General features: G+C 37.8%; 3 protein-coding genes across 3 annotated transcripts; 2 read left to right on the forward strand and 1 right to left on the reverse strand.

The window, feature by feature from the left end:
• Positions 1–5,247: 5,247 nt before the first annotated feature.
• LOC149014393 (small ribosomal subunit protein eS25x) lies at positions 5,248–8,371 on the forward strand. Its single transcript, XM_089156355.1, has 4 exons — positions 5,248–5,366; positions 5,474–5,548; positions 5,716–5,850; positions 8,035–8,371. The coding sequence occupies exons 1-4, from the start codon at positions 5,364–5,366 to the stop codon at positions 8,146–8,148; spliced, it is 327 nt and encodes a 108-aa protein (XP_089012481.1). The 5' UTR covers positions 5,248–5,363; the 3' UTR covers positions 8,149–8,371.
• A 3,930-nt stretch (positions 8,372–12,301) lies between these two features.
• APL2 (ADPGLC-PPase large subunit) lies at positions 12,302–17,989 on the forward strand. Its single transcript, XM_089156210.1, has 14 exons — positions 12,302–12,964; positions 13,049–13,171; positions 13,401–13,574; positions 13,843–13,935; positions 14,067–14,150; positions 14,242–14,297; positions 14,734–14,827; positions 15,172–15,357; positions 15,613–15,693; positions 15,882–15,968; positions 16,043–16,147; positions 16,392–16,498; positions 16,806–16,866; positions 17,574–17,989. Exons 1-14 carry the CDS (start codon positions 12,725–12,727, stop codon positions 17,673–17,675), a joined length of 1,593 nt encoding a protein of 530 aa, XP_089012336.1. The 5' UTR covers positions 12,302–12,724; the 3' UTR covers positions 17,676–17,989.
• A 1,770-nt stretch (positions 17,990–19,759) lies between these two features.
• Positions 19,760–22,705, reverse strand: MAN7 (Glycosyl hydrolase superfamily protein). The gene is made up of 5 exons (XM_089155138.1): positions 22,073–22,705; positions 21,770–21,964; positions 21,486–21,608; positions 20,673–20,875; positions 19,760–20,526 (listed from the first exon to the last, which is right to left on the reverse strand). The coding sequence occupies exons 1-5, from the start codon at positions 22,394–22,396 to the stop codon at positions 20,070–20,072; spliced, it is 1,302 nt and encodes a 433-aa protein (XP_089011264.1). The 5' UTR covers positions 22,397–22,705; the 3' UTR covers positions 19,760–20,069.
• Between the last annotated feature and the right edge of the window lie 395 nt (positions 22,706–23,100).

A 23,100-nucleotide genomic window follows, 5' to 3' on the forward strand; every position in this document is an offset into this window, starting at 1 on the left:
TCTTTTCTTTGGTAAAAACATCTTTTTGATGCTCTGCAGACTTTTATGATCGGCCCCCCGTTCTTAAAGAACAGAAGAAGAAACTGTTTTAACAAACGCCTCTAACCCATTCTTCCGATCCCAAAGAAGTAAAGAACACCAAAAACGTTGTCTAAGAATGCTATCAAACGCGCACTTAATCGCTTGGATCCTTCCCCTTGACTAACGTTTCAACTCGTCGCCCTAAATTGAATTCTTAACTTTCACCAAGAAAAAAGAATGAAAATTCGTATTATAGATCATTGGAAACACTTTGACAGTAGCCATGATTTCTTTTCATGTTGGAAACTCTTTCTTTGTTTTGAATTGAATATGATCAATTGGACATGGAAAGTCTCCCAATTGCTAACCAATAGAATTTGACTAGAACAAGTTGGTGATTCATTCCAACCGGCTGATTTGACAAGTTTGCCCGAACTACTTTTTGTTGCCCGAATTCTGATCCCCCAATAGTTTTGAAGGTGCAAATGTGTTGTGAATGCTTGTGAGTTGCATCCCAAATCAATCACAAAACTTTGAAACCTTTTAATCAAACCCAAACGTTCTTCAAACTTAAACCTAAGATGGTTCAAGTTCTTCATTTGGTTTTTGGATTGATGGTGTGAGAATGACTTAAATGCCCTTACCCCCATTCATTTGGTAATTTTAACAATAAGTGTAATTTAGAGTATAATAGTGATTGGCCATTAATTTTACCCTAACAATAGTGGGTGGTATGTAAAAAATTTATTTTGTCTTTTACCATTTGGTAAAAACCAATATTAGTGGAAGAGAAATAGATCAGTCAAATCTCAATAAAAATATATCAAATTGTAAGTTTTTTTTATCCCTGAGGTCTAGAACTCTCTTTTATCTTTTATACGTATATTATTCTGCATAAATACTCCTTTTTTGGGTACATAATAAATACTTCAAATTACTAGAACTATATATATAAAAAATAAGAACAAATCAGTTGTGATTTAGAAATAATATCTTGAAATATAAAACATAAAGCAGACGAATCTCAAGTGTACAATCAATAGATTCCACTGGCAAAATCCATAGCTGTCCTCCACTCACTGAAAATTTATAAAGACGATCCTTTGAATTTGAATTAAGCTTCAAGCATGTAAACTTTAAGTCTTATCAGAAACCAAAATAGGAAGGCAGGCATGAAATTCTTTCCTTTTTATTTTTTATTTTCTTAATATGCGCATGACTCAAATCCATACAGACCACATAAGGAGGGGCGCAGATCAAACTTCCTGGAGGATTCTTCAGATTTTTTATTTGATTTTGCTCTTTTGACCTTTTTCTCTTTTCCTTGTTAGATCGATTAGATCTGGGCTTCTCGCTTCCTGTCGCTTACATAATGCGTTTGACATGATTGCATTCATTCTTGTTATCTAGTTGTTGGGTCATGGACATCATGGCTGGTGTTCCAGAAATCCAGGGACTTCCAAGCTTTAGTGATGGCAGCACAGTTGAGCTTGCTTTGCGTGATTGAACGGTAGACACTGATCATTTCTTTCGTCCCAGTATAGCACATACAGGGTTCCACACTTCCACTTAGCAGAGCCCATTGGAAGATAGATTGAAATGACTCCATTGAGATAGTGGATTCAGACGGTCGATCAGCCTCCTCGCATGCAAGGTTGGTGTTGAATCTGCCCAATTGATATGATGTGTCTTTTGAAGTTTCTTTAAAGCTTTCAAGCTTTGCAGGTTTGAAATAATGGCAGTACAGTGAGTAGTGGTTCAGTGGAAGCATGAATGCCAAACTTCTATCTTTATCTGTGGCTGCCTTTTGAACTGATTCCGTCCGCGTATCTGAAGAAATTAATCATAGCAAATGCAGGGCTTAGATAGTAGATCTGTTATTATTAAAGGTTACCTAGTTGGGAAAAACCAATACCACTTATTGAAGGGGTCATACGTTCGATTCTCATATCGCAGCAGATCTTATGATAGAAATGTGATTTGGTTGAATGTCACTCAGTGACTTCTAAATCTCTATACTTTGGATGCTTCTTGTTCATCTTGACCATTAGCTTAATAAAAAAAATCAAATCTTGACCATTCACTGTTAAAAAATATTGATCATTGCCAACTAAATACAAATAAAATTGTTCTTCTTAATGTGCGAGTGGAAGCAAATTTGTGATTGTACAATAGCCAATTCTTTCTAACATGCATAGAGATGGCATGGCCACTTGTGAGTGTCTTTTTTTTCTTCTTCTTTTTTCTTTCTAATTATATCAAGCACTCGTAGGACTAAATTCCTAGAGGCTAGAAACCATGGTACAAAGTTTCTACTGACTCGCTAGGTGGTGAAACAAAAAAGGGGACCGAAACAATATTTGCAAAATATTGCAGACTATTTATTTTATCGTGATAAATTCGGCAAAATATCACCCTTGAGTGTTTCTTGCATTCTTGAATATTTCATAATCTACCCCTACTATTTTAGAATGTACAATCATAATAATCTACGCAATATAGCAAGACGAGGTTGAAGGACAATGTGATGAGGGGTAGTAATATAGAGAATTATGGTGGAAATGTAGAATGTTTCCTAAGCAACTTGAGCTAAACACCGAATTTCAATCCAAAATTACTCAAAATACCCCAAAAACTAAGGGAGGCAGGGTGAAATTTGACTAAAACTCCTGCCAAATGTTGGTGAAATTTTGCCAACGTGTCAGCTAAACCACCGAAACCCTAACATGTTAGTGAGATTTCGGACATTGCTAGAAAGTAAGGTTGTACGATATAATGTGGAGGAAAGGACCACCAGGTTCGGTTTCTTAAGGTCTACTTGAGCTCTGAAATGAGACCCACATCCATGGAGCTGCAAATGAGGCCAGGTGGGGATATTATGAAGAGGCCAACTGGGTCCGGAGGGTAGATGAGGATTTCTCTGTTGTGGAGAAGCCACTATATGTGTGATGAGGAGCACCAGCTAGCACAAAGTGCTCTGATTGATAGTGATCGTATTCATGAAATTGGAATGATGAAAGGATTAGCTCCTCCTGGATGGTTGCAGCTTCAACAATAAAACTCGCATTTTGTTCCTCTTGAAGAAGCTGTCATAGGCTAGGTTTGCCATTTGAGTCTCCAACAATGTAATTCAATGCTCCTTTCTTCCTTGCTTTAATAGTGCAAGGGTTATTTTTAATTTTTGAAGTTCTTCAACCTTATCAAGAAAAATAAAATAAGATCTAGTTGATCCCTATTATGGTAATAATACCCAACCTTCGATTTAGCATAATTAACTCACATTAGCAGCCCACCTTATAGTCAAAGCCATCAGTAGGTGATGTAATTGGTGGAGAGTGAAGCTGATTTAGCATAACTAACTCACATTCATTCTCGCTCATGCTCTTCACACATGCTTTGCAATTTCTGGCCTGTAACACGTCTTCTCCGATTATTTGTTGACTGACTTAATCATCGAAGGTGACCTGTTAGTCACCTAGATCAGCCCATTACGAAATACATGGAAGGAGTACAAAGCTCCACTAACCATGGAGCAGAAAGAATCCGGATCATCACCCCCGACGTCTGTGCTCCCCGACGGGTTTTGCACCACAAAAAAGGTGGGCCCACCCCCCACAAAAAAAACCCCCCCCCCCCCCCCCCCCCCCCCCCCCCTTTTTTGTGGTGGTGTCGTCGGGGCTCGGCTCCTCCCGGGCGCGATCCGACCGGCAGACGGGCAAGTCAATCGCTCTCCCATGCGACAAAGCCCTCTTAGCTAGCCTATCGGCCACTTTGTTGGCCTCTCTAGCAACTTACTTAAAATTGACATTCCACGAGTTTTGAGCCAAAAGCCCAATATCCTCTCCACAACAGATGGGATAGGTAAATGGGCTTGCTGGGCTTCAATTGTGAGCGCAGGAACTAGCTCGACACAATCCAACTCAAACACGATGTTTTCCAGCCCACGGGATAAAAGACATTCCACGAGTTTTGAGCCAAAAGCCCAATATCCTCTCCACAACAGATGGGATAGGTAAATGGGCTTGCTGGGCTTCAATTGTGAGCGCAGGAACTAGCTCGACACAATCCAACTCAAACACGATGTTTTCCAGCCCACGGGATAAAAGGAATTTATCCATGGACTAATTTATATGTACATGAGGTACTTATATTTTCTACCAAAAAAATAAAGGCACTTACATTAAAAAAAAAACTACAGATTTAAGAGATTTTTGGATTATCCATTGTATAAAGATTATGGAAAAAGAAGAAGAATAAATACTTACGTGGATTGTGTGATTAAACAACTTAGAACTTAGAATTTTACTAGGTAGAGCAATAATAGTGGTTACATCACTAGATACCGTGTTGTGTTACATAGTAGAGGGAGTACAACACAGAGGATGCGCTAACACAAACCTTCCTCCACTCGCCTTAGGAAAAATAAGAAAAAAAATAAATAAATAAATAAAAATAAAAATAAAATTTTATGCTTGAGTCATTTATTTTGGACCTAACTCATGTTTGTTTCCTCAATATATTCAATAATTGTGGTTAAATGACTTAAATATCCTCATGTAAAATTAAAAGAAAAAAAATTTACTAATATACATTTATTTTTTGTTGCGAAAAGTACACTGAATTGAACTATCACTACTCAATACTTTATTGTCATTGTTTTCTTGTCTTCCTTGATCGAAAATTAAGTAAATATCAATCTCAAACCTTTTCATAATTTTTCTATGTATGAATTTGACTGGAACTCAAACATTAGTCATTCAGCAAAATCAATTTCATTAATGGAATAATGGAATCCTACTCATATATGGGTAGTTGAATCCCAATTGAGTATCTATTCTACAGCTACTAGTCTTATTTGATTCATCTTGGTCTAGCTTGGTCAGTATAATCGAACTGGTTCGGGTTCAACGGAACTGGTTCATGCTAGTTTATTTCTTCTTTATCACTTCTCATACCATATAGCCTTCTTTTTCATACTATACCCAATCCTTAGGTGATCACCTTGTCAAAAATCACAACACGAATTTAGGTCCAAAATATTAGAAAAAAAAAAAAAAAAAAAAAAAAAGAACGTGACTCAAACGTAAAATTTTCAATTTTTTGCCGATCTGGACCAAACCGGCTCAATTAGGACCGGGTTTCAAATTAGAGGAGTCCGATTGAGATCAGATGACTAGTTGGACGAGACCGCACAATCTGCAACCCTAGTTTTATAGTTGTTATAAAACGCTCTATACGACAGGTCTTAAGCCTCTGCTTCTCCTCCTCCTCATCGTCACCAGCCCTCGGCGCCTCTACTCTCTTACCGTCGGAGAGTTTCAGTTTGCACTACTTCAATAGTTATGGTAATCAATCAGTCTTTTGATCCTTTTTTCAGCTAATTTTGCATCAATGCTTGGTCAAAACGAGCAGCAGATCGTCTCTGACAAATCTTGTTGTGTATTGTTCTCAGGCACCTAAGAAAGATAAGGCTCCGCCTCCGTCTTCCAAGCCCGCGAAATCTGGCGGTGGTAAACAAAAGAAGAAGGTCGAATAACATATCTTGTCGTTCTCGTCCACCCTATGATTTCTTCGCTTTGTTTAATATTGCGAAAGGCGTTCCTTTTACCTAGTTCGCTTGGTTTCTTGTCTAACTTCGCTCATTGATTTTGTTTCCTTCTGAATGTTTTTTCCCCCTTTAATTCTGATGTACAGAAGTGGAGCAAGGGAAAGCAGAAGGAGAAGGTCAACAATATGGTGTTATTTGACCAGGCTTCCTATGATAAGCTCCTCTCCGAAGCACCTAAATACAAACTTATCACTCCTTCCATTCTGTCCGACAGATTAAGGGTAATTCTCTCCGTCTTTCGTGTTATTGGATAATATTTGCAGTGTCCTGTTGCCTTAAACTAGTGGTCAGGTTGAAATTAAGAGACGACAGGTTAAGCGTAATTCTCTCTAATCTCTCATATCATTGATAATATTTGCAATGTCTTATTTCCTTGATCTGGTTGTCCGGGTCAAATTGTCATACTTTTGATATCAAGAGATGTTGTTGGAACTGCAGTCTAATGTTAAAAGATACAAATTAAAATTCGTGACAGTAATCTGTTCTCGTATTCTTGCAAGTATAAACTTTAACCTAGCATTGCTGGTCGATTTAATAAATTGACGCATAGGCAATTAACACCTTGCAACTGTTGTGTGAGTGGTATTGAAGTCAGTAGATGATGAAACACTAGTTTGGTGTTCAGCCATACCTGGTTTGTTATATTAGTATTTATGTATTTCTAAATGGTTTTACCCATGTTTTCATCCACTTGTTTAAGTTATTGCTTAGAGGCACATCTGTTACGGCTCGTTACTCCAATGACTATTAAAAGAAAGGGGAAAAGGGGGGGGGTGGTTAGGGAGGAGGGTGTTATTATCCATGCTGACTGCTTGTGTGAATCTTTTTCGTATGTACTATAGTTTAACAGTTAATTTGCTACATTACTTCTTTGTTTAGCCTACTAGGCTAATATGACTTGAGAAAGTGTTTCTAGATGCAATTTCTCTATGTAAATGTTTTCATGGTAAGTAGATGGTTATTGGGAAATGTTTCTGCTTAATGATTTGATGAATCTTTCTAGCTTTTGTAATTTTTCTCTGAAGGAACGGGAATCCTTCATGATGTATTAGCTTTATAAGTGCCTAAAGGTTAGACTTAGGATGTCTCTCACGAAACATGTCATCTCTTTTTTGCTTAGTAGTTTAAATTTTTTTGCAAGGAATAATCTGGTTTTGTGTATACTTTGATTTGTTCATAGGCTTGTAAAGAACTATGGTATTCAAAGTAAAGATATTTACCCAATAAAAGAGAAAAAAAAAAGTAATGAAAATCTTAAATAATAGTGAAGTGTGACATGTTTAAAAACATTTGAATGTACAATGATTGACACTCGTGGTTTTGCCCAATTATGTAATTGGCTTTGTTGGGCATTATCACATTGATTCAGGAATAGGCTCTAATGTCTCAACTTTCGTTTCATACTTATTCTAGGTCATTGCTTTCTATACCATGTATTTTGGTAGAAACCATGTTGTTTGCTTAACCTTATAACTGCATGATTGATGATATACCTATATAGGTAGGTGGGCCATAAATCGACAGTGGAAGAGCTAAACATTCAAAATGAAAATAAAGGTTCTATGTGGACTTATAAATGTGTACTTCTATGAGTTGACCTTGTTTTTCCTAAAACACTGTGTTGGATGTAATTTTGTTGAGCTCACTTGGATCTATTCTGTTGCACAAATCAGTTGGGAGTTGGGATTATAACTTTGTGGACTGCTGGACCCCACATATTTGTCAAAACTTTCTCCCTCAACTGAGTTAGCCATGTAACGAAAACATTTGAGAACTCAAGGACTATCAAAGAGGTTGCACGAGATTAGGGAGGGGTTGTGCTGACAATTATGGTAGGGCATGCATTGACATTCATGTGAGATCATATGATTGAAAATTACAGCTGAAATTTTGGATATGGTTAATCCATCTGAAATTTGTTTTATGATTGATTGAAATTCCCTAGTTATCCATTAGCTAGAGTTGATGCATCATTCTTTATATGAGGTTAGCTGACATAGGTTCCTCAACTCGGTTTCTAGGTCATTTATTACGGAGGAGGATCGTTGAGTGGTTCAAGGCATAATATTGGAACTGTTATATAGGCTTTTGTTTATCATTCTATTCTTGTTTCTGCTTTTTTAATGCACTTCACGTTACAAACTGCAATATATCAAATCAAATGATAAATGATACCTCTGGTCTACAGTTAGGTCTTTCTTTGATATGGATCTTTTATTTGTAATTGCTGTGGTTGAGTTAATGAAAATTGATGCAGTAGAAATGGTGGACAAGGATTGAATATGCCCTCCTATCCTATCTCTGCATATGAAACCTTTTAACCTTTGAATCCCATTTCCATTGATAGCATTTTTGGCATTAAATTATGCAGAAGTAAATTGATTGTGTTTGCTGGTGTCTGCCAGGTTAATGGGTCTCTTGCCCGGAGGGCGATCAAGGAACTGATGGCGAGAGGTTCAATCAGAATGGTATCTGCTCATTCAAGTCAGCAGATCTATACTAGAGCAACCAATACTTAGGCATCTTTTTGTTGTGTCATAAACATCAAGTTTGCCTTAGGTTTAAGTTTTGGTTTCCTCTTAGTTTATTGGCCAAAAGCTGAAGACACTACCTTCAAATAGTTCATCCTCGGATCATGTTATGTTGATGGGGAACCTTGGAAGAGTTTTTTTTTTTTTTGGTGATTTCCAGTGAAGTTTTGTTAGTTGACATTCTTTTAGGTTAACTTGTTTCTATTGTCTATGCCTCTAATGTTTTGCGGTACCCATGGTTCTCTCCAGATAGATTTTATGCTTTGCAAGTCACAGTCTAATTAGTGGTGGGAACAGTCGATGTTCCATTTAAGAATTTGAAGTTTGAAGATACCTGTAGCATGCGAAGTAGCAGACCTCTGCAGGGTTAGGGTTGAATGGAGAATCATGGGATAGGCAGTAAGCGGTGTGTCTCTTTTAATTCTTTCATTTATGCTCTTTTTTTTTTTTTTGAAAAATCCTTTCATTTTTTAATTCCGAATATTTTGTTGGAATGAAGCAAAATATCTAAATAAATAATTTTTAACCATTGCTTTGCCCATGAAATTCAACAGAGCATTTTAAATTCCGCTTGGGCGGGTGGAGTATTATTTAAAAAACCTAGTTGACTTCCAAATGAATCGTGCAAATTGCCGAGTTCTTTTTAAGGTGTAAAGCCTCTAGGTTTTTGGGAAATCTGAGATCTTGATCCTCTCGTTGTTGCCTGTTTCTGAAATTGTTGCTCTTAACTCTCGGATTTATACCCCGTGTCAGCAGCTTTTTGGGTATATATGCATGGGAAACAGAGGTGTTGATAAGAGTTCAATGTGAGAAAGTGTATATGCATGGGAAACAGAGGTGTTGATAACAGTTCAATGTGAGAAAGTGGTATTGGGGGAACAATGAAATGTTACCGTCGAGGATTTTTAACAGCTTCTTCTAGTTGTGGCACTGGATGTAGTGACCAACGCATCCATTTGAGGGGCAGCTAAGGGTGGTAATCTAGCCCACCCAAGCCAAGCCAAGCATGCCTTAAGCTCAAACCAGGCTTACACACTGCCTTCAACCTTGGACCTGAGGTGAGATTTCCAGGTCTGATACTGGGCTGGGCTCAACCCAAAAAAAGTTATGAATGATTACTGTTGATTCTATTTAGTCGGAATAAGAATAGTTGTTATTGTTTAGGGTGAGGATATCCTGTTTTGAATTGTAATCAGCTGGGTTCAGCTTTTTTCAGTCAGGTGACCAAAATTTGTAAGTTTGCTTGTGCTCTTCGGAGGGTTCTGGGTAGTGTGTAACAAATAACAATGCCATTTATTCTCTTACCATCTTTTAATCATTGAGAATTTCATCTTGTCAAATTTAAACATGAGAGATCCCACCTTATTATAAGGTACGTCCATATAGAATCCAGCTACCTACAAAATTTAAGGAAATCTTAATGAAATGTGTCGACTTAGCGATCAAAAGAGAGAGAACCCCACCTCCCATTACTTGCTTGTGTCGGACAAACAAAAAGTGAATGAGAAGCTGCCAATTGAAAGGTACAACTGAGAATCTCAGGTCTTACCAGATTTTCTGGATTCTACCGTGCCTGATAATAAAGAATTCAAATCGCAAGTTGACAACTGACTCTCACACACTGTTTATTATAAATAATTGATCAGAAGATACAACCAAGATAGCTCCAAGAATTACCACTTACCGTCTTGAATTTTGGGCTCTTGCGATCGTCTGCAAGAGATTCATCCACATCTGCATTATTATTATTATTATAATTAAAATGGCTTTGCGGGACACAGAGAGAGAGCGAGAACCGTCCATGTCCATGTCCATTCCATTCACTACTTGGGAAACAACAAAGACGAATTGACAGAGACAAACAGAATGAATAGCCACCGTCCACGTGTGGGGCTGATATTGCACAAAGCTCTTGGGACAATTAGTTTTCCCTCATTTCCCCTTGTCAAGTCTGGCAAGTGTCCACCTTCGCTCTATCTTCCCCAGTTTTTCTGATAGCGACGCCTCTGTGTCAGGCCACTTTTCAAGTCCCCAGCTCAAAAATATCTATCCCATGCAGATGAAAAATAATCAGATCAGATTTTACAGGAATCTGGATCCTCACCCCGTCCCCCGACGGTTCCTGACCACACAAAACGTGGGGCCACGGGTAAAATTAAAATTTTTTTTTTTTTTTTTTTTCCAAAAAGTGTTTTTTACTGTGGGCCCCACTGCTTTGTGTGGTCAGAAACCGTCGGGGAGCTGATCCGGACTCATTTTACAGCAACCGTTTAAAAAAAAGAATGCCATTCCATCATACGTCGCTAAGTCTATGAAAATTGAGCTAGTATAGTGGGGCTCGACTTCATTAGTAGACTGTGTTGCGAACGGTCAAGGTTTTGCTGTAAATTTTCGTGATCAAAATCTCAATCGCGATTTTAACTTCGACCATCTATTTCTAAAAAGTGTAAAACCACACTTTTGAGAAATGGATCCTCGATTGTTTGTACAAGTTTTGCATGGTACCTAAACAATTTCCAATATAGAGTGATCTTACTTCAGTCCTACGCATTAAATGTATTGATTTGTCATGCGATATATTTTGGTCCATCAGATTAAAATTTTGGTCAAAATTTCGATCTCAATGGACAAAATTAAAATCTCCACCGAAATTTTGAATCCAAAGATGGATTAGTAAAGTGGTTAAAGACCCAACCTCCCTAGAGGAAGACTTAGGTTCACACCCATTCATTCGACTTTTAATTATATTAAAGCGCTCCCTTGAAGATGTAATCGTGATGCCCGGGATGAACCTCATATCCAAAAACAGTCCAAAATTTTGCTTAATATATATATGTTCAGCTGTTCCTGCCCTAAAAATATCAAAATTTTAAGATATTAATTACATTCAAATAGTCTAAACAACTTATAAAGATGACTTCCACCCGGATAATTTTGGATAAAACATCATGCACTTATTTAAATAAGGTGGTAACCAATGCCCCCATGTATATCAATATTCATATAAATCAACGAGTTTGATCCTCTACCCATATAGAGTGAATAAATATTCATAGATATGTTTAATCATTGTATTTTTATGATTTTTTTCATAGTCTTTGAATTTTATTTTACTATGTTACAAACTCTGAAATAGAATAATATACGAATTAGTATATTATTTTGCCAAAAAATTAGTATATATTGAGTTAAGATGCTTTGGGCATCAGAATCTTAATCATCATTGATCATATAAATTCTTTTTAAAAACCTTTGTCTATGGATTTGACATTTGAGGGTAAACAATTGACAATGTATATAGTTAACCTCAATTTAATTTATAACAATTTCATAATTTTACATATTTTCTTGTTTGTATGATTGATACAAGGCAGCATGGCATGTAGTGACACATTATGATTAATATGAATATACTTCTACCATCAAAAAGCTAACTTAAACAATGAAATGATTTATGGTGCCTTCCAAATAGATATAGAGCATGAAGGCAATAATTCGTTTCAAATAGACTCAATTATATTTCAAACCAAACAAATGAAATCAACAAAAAACCCCCCAAAAACATTTAGAGTGAAGATCATTTCTTTTCAAGGAGATATATGTATATGTTCATTCCTTACGTTTTTTTCATCACACAATGAAGGTGGGATTTACTTACGAGTATTGACAAAATCAATATAAGATCCAATGAGTCTTCTGTAAATCGTATGTCAATTTTATTTTCTAATTTTATTTTCCAATTTTATTTTATGGTCAAAAGAATACATAGTTCTCTCCTGAAGAGAAGGCGACCAGGACTTGCTCCAGGAGAGATTGGGAAACATCTCATCTGAAGGCGGGAATTGTGCAAAACTCAAACCGTCCCCAAGCAAAAAACCAGGATTTTTCAGCAAGCACTTTTAATTAATTTGTATAAATGTTAAAAAATATTATTAATAATAATAAATAATTTAAGGGAATCGTAGAGTTGGGCAAGGAAAGAGACCCTTTCTAGTGGCCTCTGATTTAATCAAACCATTCTAAAATGAATTAATGGAAGCAAAGGTAAAAGAGAGAAAATTATAGTTTTATGTTTCACCATTAATGGCGCTAGAAGGGACAGGTGTTCTAGTCTAATGGGTTGGCCTTCCCCAAGTGGCCAAGTGCCCTTGGAAATCTGTGCAATTCACAGTGGAACACAGAGAAACCTTCCTTCTCTCACCGGCAAACATTGAAACTCGGAGAGAGATTTGTCGTTAAACCCGGTTAGAATATTGCAGGATTTCTCGTGACGGTTCACAAGCCTATAAAACTAATCACCGCCCTCCACATTCACGTATTTGCTCTCTCTCTCTCTCTCCTCTCGACTTTGCAGGAAAGTGAAGGCACTTACTCTTTTCATCACGTTCTTACTTCACATCCATTCCAATCCGTCTCTGCTTCTCCATTTTGAGACCTCGTGTTTAAGAATCCTATCTTACTGGGTTGGGATTCTGGGCTTTTGCAGTTGCCTTAGATTCCTTCATCCAGGCTTTTTTGCTTCCCACGACCCAACGATTGTTGTAACAGTGAAGCTAGTGTGATCATGGATTCCTGTTCTGCAACTGCAACCTTCAATGCCAATGCTCCTGTGGTGCAGGTTGGCAAACGAAGTTACGGTGATGGACGTCATGGTTTCTGGGGAGAGAGGATCAGAGGGAGTTTCAAGAACGAAGTTTGGGATCTCAAGTTGAGCAAGAGCTTGAGCACTGCTAGTAGGAGTAGAAAGATCGAAGCTGGTGTTGCTTACTCTGTTCTTACCACCGATATCAACAAGGAGCCTATGGTAATTGATCCCATGCTCCTCCTTCAATAATCTAATCACTTGTTTCCATAGGTAGATCATTTGACCCCCTAATTTTTATTGCAGACCTTTCAAGCACCTATGTTTGAGAAGTCGAGAGCAGAGCCCAAGAACGTAGCCTCAATTATATTGGGTGGAGGGGCCGGTACTCGTCTCTTTCCTCTTACCAGCAGAAGAGCGAAGCCAGCTGTAAGAAAATATCTATTATTTGAAATATTTAGATCCATTGAGTTTGATTATTTCAATATTCTAGGTAAATGATATGTGGGTATCTGTTATTCGCCTGCAATTCCCAAGTGGGAGGTTTTCTGGGACAAATCATGATTCTATCCCTAAAACATTCTATTGGCTTATGATTTCTGAACTCGATTTTTCTAAAGAATTTCTCTAATAATAGATGGTTTCATTTCATTTGTAGGTTCCTATTGGAGGATGCTACAGGCTTATCGATGTTCCTATGAGCAATTGCATAAACAGTGGCATCAACAAGATTTTTATCATGACCCAATTTAATTCTGCCTCCCTCAATCGTCACATTGCTCGCACGTATAACTTTGGGAATGGCGTGAACTTCGGGGATGGTTTTGTTGAGGTATTGATTCATTGCTTTACGATCAATTTTGAAAAAGCAGAAAGGATCTAGTTCTTAATTTTAATTTTGATGACAGATATTTTTCTCTATCATATGGGAAAAGTAAAGCTGAAATTGGTTGAGAAGGCTATTTCCTATATAAGTTCTCTATAAGAAAATTTATTGAATCCTTCGGGCAAAAGGAATTTAAGCATGATAAAGTCACTTAGCATTCTTGTTTCGCTGTCCTGATGAATTAAAAACATTTTTCTTTTCTTTGTGAGAGTAGGTTCTCGCTGCCACTCAAACACCAGGAGAAACAGGAAAGAGATGGTTTCAAGGAACAGCTGATGCTGTAAGGCAATTTATGTGGGTCTTTGAGGTTGGTACCTGGGATTTTGATTTTCAAACATACCTGCTAGATGCGAACATTATTTATTTATTATATATTTTAAAGTCTGTTTCTAGCAAGTAGTCCTGAATCCTGATGGAGTGATTACTTGCCTGCTCTAGGATGCCAAAACCAAGAATGTTGAGAATATTTTGATATTGTCTGGTGACCACCTTTATAGGATGGATTATATGAAGTTTGTGCAGGTATGCATTTCATTTGTTTGCTTGTTAAATATCTATCTGACAGTTTAAACATTTTTGCGAAATTTACTTCTTATATATATTGATCTTGCAGAAACATATTGACACAAATGCTGATATTACAGTTTCGTGTATTCCCATGAATGACAGGTAAAACTGCTCTTTTGCTTTCACTATAAAGCTCGAAATTATTTTCTCTCTCTCTTTTTTAAATGCTTGATACTTTTCTGGCCAAGTGCCCTTATCATGTGGAGCCCAAATATTTGAAAACCCAAATATTAAAGGTTCCCTTTTTTTGATTGTGTATGTGAAGAGGCATTGTGTTGGTTTGGGATTGTTCCTACAAATAAATACCAGTAGAGTAGGCAAAGCTTGCGTACAGAGTTTAAACTTTGAATGCTTGATGCTACTTTTTATTAAAAGATGCAAAAGGTTTTTTTATTAAAAGATGCAAAAGGTTCCACCAATTTGAGTTGTACATCTTAAGTAGAACCCTCCATTTATGAGTAGAATGTCAATGCGTAAAACGCTTGCTTCTTTTCTGTTTTTCTGGAAGTCTATCTCAAGCCGTTGTATAATGTTGCAGCCGTGCATCAGATTATGGGTTGATGAAGATCGATCACACTGGAAGGATTATCCAATTTGCCGAAAAGCCTAAGGGTTTTGACCTAAAAGCAATGGTAGATTTTGTACCTCCTCTTTTACTTTGTGAATGTGAATATCAGTAAATTTGTTATTCTAATGAGAGAATTGAGAAGCCTTGTTGAACAACCTTTCTATTACATCCTACACAGTCAACTAGGCTATAAACCATCTTTTCCTAAATATATATAGGCAAAAGACTTCTCTGTGTCTGTATTCAAGGAAAGATTTTGTCCAGAATTAAAAAATAATTTTAGGAAAATCTCTCCTCATTTTTTCTTTGTATATTTCCTAGCATCAACCAGGAAATGCATTTCTCTGTTACTATGCTACTAGTAGTACATAGAAGTTATATTAGGAAATTAACCATGGTGCATTGCAGCAAGTCGACACCACTGTCCTTGGGTTGAATCAACAAGAAGCTGCTGAATCTCCTTACATTGCATCAATGGGAGTCTATGTATTTAGAACCGAGGTTCTTCTTAAGCTTCTGACATGGAAGTATCCCATGTGCAATGACTTTGGATCTGAAATCATTCCATCAGCTGTGAAGGATCACAATGTCCAGGTGAGTTATTCTCTCAATGCTATTAGGTGGGCAACTCTAAGTAAAGCTTATCTCTCACTTATTATCTTAGGAAATATACATAAGTAAGCCTTAGTGGTTTTATTTCTAGATACATTTGGTTCATCCATGGGCCTAGTTTGGCTCTTCACATGCCCCCCTTCCACCCCCTCTTTTTCTTTTTCACCACGTATCTTACCAGATGTGAGCTCTTTGTAGAGAAGGAAACTAATGGACCTTTGATGCCATATCTGACAGGCATATTTATTCAATGACTATTGGGAGGACATTGGAACAATTAAGTCTTTCTTTGATGCTAACTTGGCTCTCACAGAACAGGTTGGTCCCTCTGTTCGGAAATAAATCAATCCAAATTAGTTTTCTTCGGAGATGGTTAAGCTACTATGTGTCATTTTGAGAGTTGACATTTTTAAACTTGCATTGTATCGATGTCCACTATTTCTGTTCTTTCCTGTACTATTTCATGGTTGACATGTATAAACTTGCACTTTTTATCTTTTCTCCAGCCACCAAAGTTTGAATTCTATGACCCAAAGACACCTTTCTTCACATCTCCTCGGTTCTTGCCACCTACCAAAGTAGACAAATGCCGGGTATGATGATGTATGTTTGATTTGATTGCTGCAGCTTTATTTCGTGCTGCTCATGGTTCAGTTGGTTTATGCAGATTTTGAATGCAATAATTTCTCATGGATGCTTTTTGAGGGAATGTAGCGTGCAACAGTCTATCGTGGGTGTGCGCTCACGTTTAGAACAGGGAGTTGAACTTCAGGTAAGCTATCATAATTCAGGCAATGTGTTTTTCTTGCTACCACTGCAACATTCTTTTCTCTTCCTGTCAAAGCCTGGGGAAAAATAGGTGTACAACTACTTAATACAATTCTCTTCTTGATGGGAGGCTGAATCAAACCATTAAGCTACATGTCGATATGTAGATGATATTTCCATTCGGGAATTTTTTAACTATCTGATTCCCCCCTGGTTGGTTTTTTTTTTTTTTTTTGGCCCCTTTTCAGAAAACTATGATGATGGGTGCAGATTATTACCAAACTGAATCTGAAATTGCGTCTATGCTAGCAGACCAAAAGGTTCCTATTGGTGTTGGGCAGAATACTAAGATACGGTGAGGATTAAATCTCTCTTTACATGAAACTTTAGGTGTTGTATCTGCACTATGGATTCGTGGGTCTTTGCACTACAGGTCCCATGACCAAGCATGTGAAATGTTTGACACTCCCATAAAGCCTCCAATGTATGACAATTTTTTGATTGGTTTATAATTGTGAGATAACTCTCGGAGAAAACATATCAATGGAGTTGAGTATCTAGAATTATATTCTACTTCAGGTTCAGGTTTTGTCAACACTCTCCCTATGTAAAAAGATTTACAATTTATGATAGCTAACAGTGTGTTCCATGATTTCTCAAAGGAACTGCATAATTGATAAGAATGCCAAGATTGGAAGCAATGTCATCATCACGAACAAAGATGTAAGTGTTGCTATCTCAACATGTTTTTTCCCGCTTTTGAGAAAGGGTTCTTCAAAAGGCAGCCTGGCCTCTGCCCCGGCGTGTGAGCCAATGGGAGCATGCAGTGGAATCAACAGGGTGATTATTACCACCCTTTATTGGGAGCAGAATGGATACTGCACCTTGCTCTGTGTCTGGGTGCAGTGAACATGGTTGCCTTTTGAGGTTCTAGTTCCCCCTTCTTTACATTCAAAACATCCTTATTCTCTGGTTGATTCACCTGAAATTACTTTACCCAAAATTCTTAAAAGCAAAAGGAACTTGTGTAAACAAAAGTTGGAAAACAAAACAATAGAGAAAGGTGAAAAACAACCTCAATTTATTTTCTTGATGTTGTTTTAGATAGAATATGATTGATGGTAGATAATTTCCATCCACCTGTATCATATAGTCAGGTTCTCATCATCACTAAGCTATGACCGAGTATTTGACCCGTATTTCCTGCTTGGGGTCAATGAGCTTGGATTTAATTGGCTTTCCACTTCAATCCTTTCTATGACCCACTGCAATGGATCATAGGACTAGCAAAGATGCAGGGAAGAGTCAGGCTGAAGGCCTGGGTACCTAATAAATAATTTATTATGCAGCCAAGGATCAAACTCTTGTTGCTGTAAGTACCAGTAAATCATATTCTGACATAGTATATCCATCTGAATGCTGTTTTTTAGGATGTTCAAGAAGCAGATAGACCATGTGAAGGGTTCTACATTAGGTCTGGTATCACTGTTATCATGAAGAATGCAACCATTCCAAATGGCACAATCATTTAAAGTCTTCAACATCCACATGCATTTTCTTATTGAAGATCAACTTGGTGTGGGAGAATGGAGCTGCTGGAGAGAGTTAGGATGACTCTTTGGAATACGATGGGTGCTGTTTGCCACTGCTGTATATAAAGAGTTTCCTTTTTGCTTGAAGACCCTTCAATGAAGCCTACCGCGGAGTTTAGTAGATAGGTTTCTATCCTGAATAAATGTTAAGGCCGTCTATGCCTTCTTTCTTTGTTATGTACAGTATTCTGCTATATAGTGCTAAAGCCTTTTTGGTACGCAATCGTAATGACTTTGGATGATTCAATGAAGAATACAGGTCGATAGTTGATAAGGATATGCATCAGCCTCTGATTGCATCCTTTGGCATTCAATTCAACAGCCGAAGACACTTGATAGTATTGGTACTCAAAATTAAGAGAATAAATAAATGAAGCCAAAGATCAATGTCCACTGGAAGAAGAAGAATAACAATTCTTTGTAGTTTTCCACGGACAATTGAGTTCGGTTCCAATTTTCGAACTGAAAGAAGCCTGTTTGTCAAAATTGAACAAATTAAGGTAACACTAAATGAAATCCCTCGTTGAAGTCTGCTATTTAGCTCTGTACTTTTTTGCCTGGTAACTGAAAACCTGAGGTCATAATGAAGGCACGAAATACCAGTGAAATTTGCCGTTTTGCCCTTTGATGAAACTGTAGGTAACTTTGGGCTGAAGTTTGGTGAGCCTAATTTGATGTCAATAAATATATTGAGAGTGCTCTTTTGAGCATAAAACATCACCTACATTGATGTTTTTAATCGGCACATGATCCGCTTTATTGTAAAAATCTTCAAATGACCATAATTTTTTATTTTAAAGGAGTTACGAGACCCACAACGTATCAAAATAAACGGCTAGAAAAGCTGTACAACGTCCTTATCAGGGTCTACTTAGAAGGTGTCGTTTTGACTATCAAATTCCATTATTTAGTGGGTCTTCGGGCCACTTTTAGTTTCTTAGTTAGATTTGGATTTCTAGTTTTGAGTCGTTTATTATTTGTTTTATTTTCCTACCCATTGTTTTTGGTAAAGAACTTCATTCATAGAAGAACATCTCGAGCTACAACCGAGGAGTCCAATTCTATAAGAGAAAGGATCTAAGGAGTGGAATTAGGCCAAATTATCTCGCTCGAAAAAGATAGCGCCTTCTAAGATAGGGCGTCCGCCCATGCGTTACTCTCCCTAAAAACATGTTGGGCTTTACATTCAATGAACTTGGATTTTAGATAGAAAATATCATCCAAAACCGTGAGGTTGCTCAATGGGACGAGTGTCTTGTGCCTTCGCCTGTCCCGGCCGTCGTTCTGGCACAAAATCATTCCTTCTCCTGTGTGTGGCTTCCTCTCTTGCCGGCTCGCTCGGGGTGGGGGGTTGGCCGCCGCTACTTGCCTTTCGGTCTTTGGCCCAAACCCCTTGCCTTTTTTCCTATCTGGCGTCGAATTCAATTTCACCCCCCGTCGGGGCCTCCCCCATTGACGGGAATAGAGCTTTAGTTTTATGCCGTCGGTGCCGTCAAGATAAAAGGATGAATGAGGGTCTTACAACTCATTTTATAGATAATTTTGAAGAGAAAATCCTTAAAATGATGAAAGAGAATTGTAAACAATAATGAGACATTTTTTATTTTCCTTCCGCTCATATATTCTTATTTCAGATTCTTTTAGTATTCATTTTGAAAATTTAAAACCTTTAATATTTCATTAATTATTGAACTATCTTCTATTGCTGATGATTATGGAATTATGTGCCTAATTTGTTATTGATAATGTAACTAAGATCTTGTGACTCTGGATCACATCTACGAGTTGATGGGGGTGAATCCAATACTATCGGGATGAAGTGTGACAATTCACCTAAAAATATTGCAACAGAATGCCAAAATATCGCGAGAAACCAATAAAAATAGTAATTTATCTCAATATTTCGGCCATTTATATAATATCGTTTTGGCCCCTGTTTTGATTTATCCAACCGATATTTCCTTCCTTCGTCATAGACTCCTAATGCAATAGTAAGTCTCAATAAACCCCGAAAAAGAAACAATCTCAATAAAACTAAAATTGTTTATTACTAAGCTGTTATCATAATTGATTATTCATAAATAGATAAAAACATAAATATGAAGTATGCCAAAGAGAGACTAACTAATATGTTACAGTTCACACCAAATTTATGTCTATAGTCTATGGGATCAGGTACTCCTGGATCAACAATGATCATCTCTAAGAGAACCCATTCTTTGAAACCTCTCTTAACCACACATGCATCAAATTACTAATGCATTTCAACCAAAAACAATAAAAATTTAGCTAACACATATGTGGCTTACTTCTCCAGTTTACAAGACTGTATTCCTAGTTTCCAGTGTTATGCCCCCTATTTCTAGCCAACCACTGAGCCCTTCTGATGGCTTTTGCTCTCTTCCACTTCTCAACATCCCTCATTCTGGCAAACATTTTCCTAATTTGATAAAGCTTGTATGATTGTTCAGCGATCAAATTAGCTGTTGAGGGGCTCTCATTCAAAACTATCTCATACCCATCTCGGAAAGAATCCATTCCATCTGTAAGAAGCTGCCAAAAGAGGCCACCAGCAGTTGCACCTCCACTTCTAGCTGATGAATATATCCTGTAGTAGACCGTATTGAACAACTGGTCTCTCTGGTAGGGACTGAAACCGGGATCTTTCACTGATTTTCCAAACTCAGTGAGAAGCAATGGCTTTCGAAGAACATTTTGGGCATCCTGCATATGGGTAGTGAGCCAGTTGTTCAAGAAGAGAAGTTGTGCTTGATCACTCGAGCTGGATATCCTGCGCATACACCATGAGAAAGTTGAAGAATATTTAGTCTCAAATTTCAACCAATGACCCTCTTAACAAGTGTAAGAAGTGGGGAATTATATATCTTCGAAAAATCAGGAATTTCATTTTTCTATTCACTGAATGCAGATACCTACCATTGATCAGGGTATGAGTGAACAGTAGCAAAATCAATGCCCAAGATCTGGTTATTTGCGATGAAATCAGTTCCTATTTGGAAACCAGGATTAAATTGCTTTTGCTGTGGTGATGCTTCTCCGTAAAATCCTTCCAGACCAGCTTCTAATAAATGATTTCGATCAATTGATTTCACAAAAGAAGCCATCTCTGTGATCCAAGCCTAATAGGAAACCAAATAAGAAGGTCAAAAGAATTTATGGAATCAGGGAAAGATAAAATTGTTCAAACACAAACAGTATTAGACGTGAATTCTATCAAGCTTTTCACCAAAATGGATATTACAAGCTTCAGGATCAACTCAAACTCGTACCACCGAACGATGCTGGCATCAAGTTGAATCGACCTAGAGGAACAGATCTTCCGAGTCAGGGGGTTTGAATCAGGGTTACAAAACAAGGAATCAGTATCTGAACTGGGTCCAGCCAGCTTCAATCCTATTCTTTCCGTTTATGGGTCCATAAGTGGTAGAGAATGAGCAGGTAACAGGCAGATTTCACCTGAAACCTTGAATGTCAGTGTGGCTCAGGAAAGGCTGATTCAAATTAGCACTCATTACAATGACTCCCCCATGTATTTTCGCCAAGCTAGTGATTAAGCTAACCGCATTATTTTCATATTTATCTGCGGCAAATGGTAAGAGCTAGGTATATTACTCGTCCAATTTTAAGCTCTGATGATGGCAGTGAAAATGGCAGAAGAAGTAAGGAAGGAAAGAAAAAATTATATAATGTATGCACAAATTAAAATTTCCCAAAATTTTGGGAGATAACCTGAATGGTTCCTCCTGACAAATCCGATGTGCACCTGGGTTCGTTCATAAGCTCCCAAGCCATGATCGTGGGATCATCCTTGTAAGCAATTCCAGTGATGGTGTTATATCTTGTAAGAACAGTCTATCACACAAAACAAAAGAAAAATCAATCTTAAACAAAGAGAGCCGGTGAAAGGCAGAGATTTCCAATTTTGAACGAAAAGAGAAGAGAAAGGGGAAGAAAAAGAAAGGAGTTCTTCTGAGATGAGACAGAATCATAAAATTGAAAACATCATCGGTTACCTTGACATGATTCTTGTAGTACCCTTTGACAACAGGGTTTCTAAAGAAATCATCATCAGATGTCAAGTACTGACCCTGATTTCCAGCCCACTCCACATACTGTTTCTTTCCTCCTAGGTCGTCATAGTTATTCACCAAGCTCAGTATAAGCTTAATGCCGTACCTTCCAGCCTCAGAGATAGCAAAATCCAGCCCCTGCAACAGAAATGGTAAAGGGAGTGATTAGGAAGAATGGGTTGGAAAATATTTCACAAAAAAGTGTCAAGAACAGAAGAGGAGGGGACATTGTAGGAACAGAGAGACCTGGAACATTTTCTCATCGTAGTAGCCAGGAGAGTATTGCAGAGGTTTGGAGCCACCATCACTAAAAGCCCAGGTTCTTGCAACAGAAAGGCCATGAGCAGAAGCTTGCTGAAAAGCTGTGGAGACTTTGCTTCTTTGGGATGGGTCAGAGGCCACATACATCAACCAGTATGCATTGAAGCCATTAGCATAGAAAGGAACCCCATTCAGTACAAAATGCACTCCCCTGGTTCTGATGAAACCGTCCACTGCTTCAACGTGGAGAAGGGTACCCTGTTGATGGATCAACAGCACAAAGAAAAAAATCACACCCAACTGCTTCATGCTTTCTTTTTTGCACCTCTGCAATCGCGCACACCCAGGCAGTGAAGAAGCCTCAGAAAAAGAAGAGATAGATAAGGAAGATGAAAAAGCGGTGAGTAGTGACTACCTCCCTCGTTTGTTTCTTTTGATTTTGCTCAAATTTTAAAGGATTGGTGTATTAGGACAATTGGATCAGCTTCCATCCCAAGCCTCTAAACACTGGGACCATTCCAACTGAAATCTGAACTATTAACAAAGAAAAAAACTAACATTGTTCCAAAAAGAAATGGTAAAGAAAAGATGAGACGAAGGATAGAGATTAGGGTAAAGGAGACATCACACGAGCACACGTAAGGTTAATTATACTTGGCTTGCTATCCTAAACTAAATCTTGAAAGTTGTCTGGATCGTCAGTGAGGATTAATGAGTTAAGAGTAGACACAAATCAGCAAAATTAATTAACTCCCATGTAGGGTAGTGATGATGAACTAATAAAAGTGGTGCAGTAAGGCTATATCATCATCAGCTAATTACTTGGGTCACTAAAATTTGGGGGTTGGGAGTGTCTTGAATTGGGAGGGCCATGCATGGGGGTCATGGGCCTCATGGCATGTGAATGCGTTCGGTCTCTCCACGGATGGATCACCCACGTCGCATGAAGAACAGAAAATGGGGGAAGTTTGGGATTGGAGTTAGTTGGGGCCATGCCATCCAACCAACTGAAC

Source organism: Hakea prostrata, chromosome 5 (assembly GCF_041222555.1).
Source record: "Hakea prostrata isolate BN-2017 chromosome 5, UWA_Hpros_2, whole genome shotgun sequence".
Classification (NCBI taxonomy): domain Eukaryota; kingdom Viridiplantae; phylum Streptophyta; class Magnoliopsida; order Proteales; family Proteaceae; genus Hakea; species Hakea prostrata.

Excerpts from the sequence above, each read along its gene's own strand:
- LOC149014393 (XM_089156355.1), top strand. Across the intron at positions 5,549-5,715 it reads GTGGTAAACAAAAGAAGAAG|AAGTGGAGCAAGGGAAAGCA; the intron begins GTCGAATAACAT and ends TCTGATGTACAG. Across the intron at positions 5,851-8,034 it reads TTCTGTCCGACAGATTAAGG|GTTAATGGGTCTCTTGCCCG; the intron begins GTAATTCTCTCC and ends GGTGTCTGCCAG.
- APL2 (XM_089156210.1), top strand. The coding sequence starts at position 12,725 with ATGGATTCCTGTTCTGCAACTGCAACCTTCAATGCCAATGCTCCTGTG. Across the intron at positions 15,694-15,881 it reads ACTTGGCTCTCACAGAACAG|CCACCAAAGTTTGAATTCTA; the intron begins GTTGGTCCCTCT and ends TCTTTTCTCCAG. Across the intron at positions 16,148-16,391 it reads AACAGGGAGTTGAACTTCAG|AAAACTATGATGATGGGTGC; the intron begins GTAAGCTATCAT and ends GCCCCTTTTCAG.
- MAN7 (XM_089155138.1), bottom strand. The coding sequence starts at position 22,396 with ATGAAGCAGTTGGGTGTGATTTTTTTCTTTGTGCTGTTGATCCATCAA. Across the intron at positions 21,609-21,769 it reads ACTACAAGAATCATGTCAAG|ACTGTTCTTACAAGATATAA; the intron begins GTAACCGATGAT and ends TTTGTGTGATAG. Across the intron at positions 20,876-21,485 it reads TGTCAGGAGGAACCATTCAG|GCTTGGATCACAGAGATGGC; the intron begins GTTATCTCCCAA and ends GTTTCCTATTAG.